The following is a 419-nucleotide window of genomic DNA, read 5'->3' on the forward strand; positions in this document are numbered from 1 at the left end:
CACGTGCTTGATTTCCTCAGGTACTTAGACCAGTTCGGTAAGACAAAGGTGCACGTACCTGGCTGTATGTTCTACGGCCAGCCTGAGCCACCAGCTCCTTGCACGTGCCCTCTCAGACAAGCTTGGGGAAGTCTAGACGCTTTGATCGGACGGCTGAGAGCAGCTTATGAGGAGAACGGTGGATCTCCGGAGACGAACCCTTTCGCTAGTGGAGCGATAAGGGTTTATCTGAGGGAGGTTAGGGAGTGTCAGGCTAAGGCTAGAGGGATTCCTTACAAGAAGAAGAAGAAGAAGAAGCCAACGTCGGAGATGGGTGGTGGAAGAGACGACTCTTCTTCTTCCTCATCCTCTTCCTTCAGCTTCTCTTAAGAGATTCTCCATCTTCGTGAAAGACTTTTGTGGTAATATATTTCTCCATT

At 49.9% G+C, this 419-nt stretch overlaps 1 protein-coding gene across 1 annotated transcript; it reads left to right on the forward strand.

The window, feature by feature from the left end:
• Positions 1–3: 3 nt before the first annotated feature.
• LOC104775127 (protein LIGHT-DEPENDENT SHORT HYPOCOTYLS 10-like) lies at positions 4–413 on the forward strand (the record flags this gene model as incomplete). The annotated part of the gene is made up of 1 exon (XM_010499388.1): positions 4–413. A coding segment is annotated over one exon (366 nt), but the record flags the coding sequence as incomplete, so codon positions are not given.
• Between the last annotated feature and the right edge of the window lie 6 nt (positions 414–419).

This window comes from Camelina sativa, unplaced genomic scaffold (genome assembly GCF_000633955.1).
Source record: "Camelina sativa cultivar DH55 unplaced genomic scaffold, Cs unpScaffold08978, whole genome shotgun sequence".
Lineage (NCBI taxonomy): Eukaryota > Viridiplantae > Streptophyta > Magnoliopsida > Brassicales > Brassicaceae > Camelina > Camelina sativa.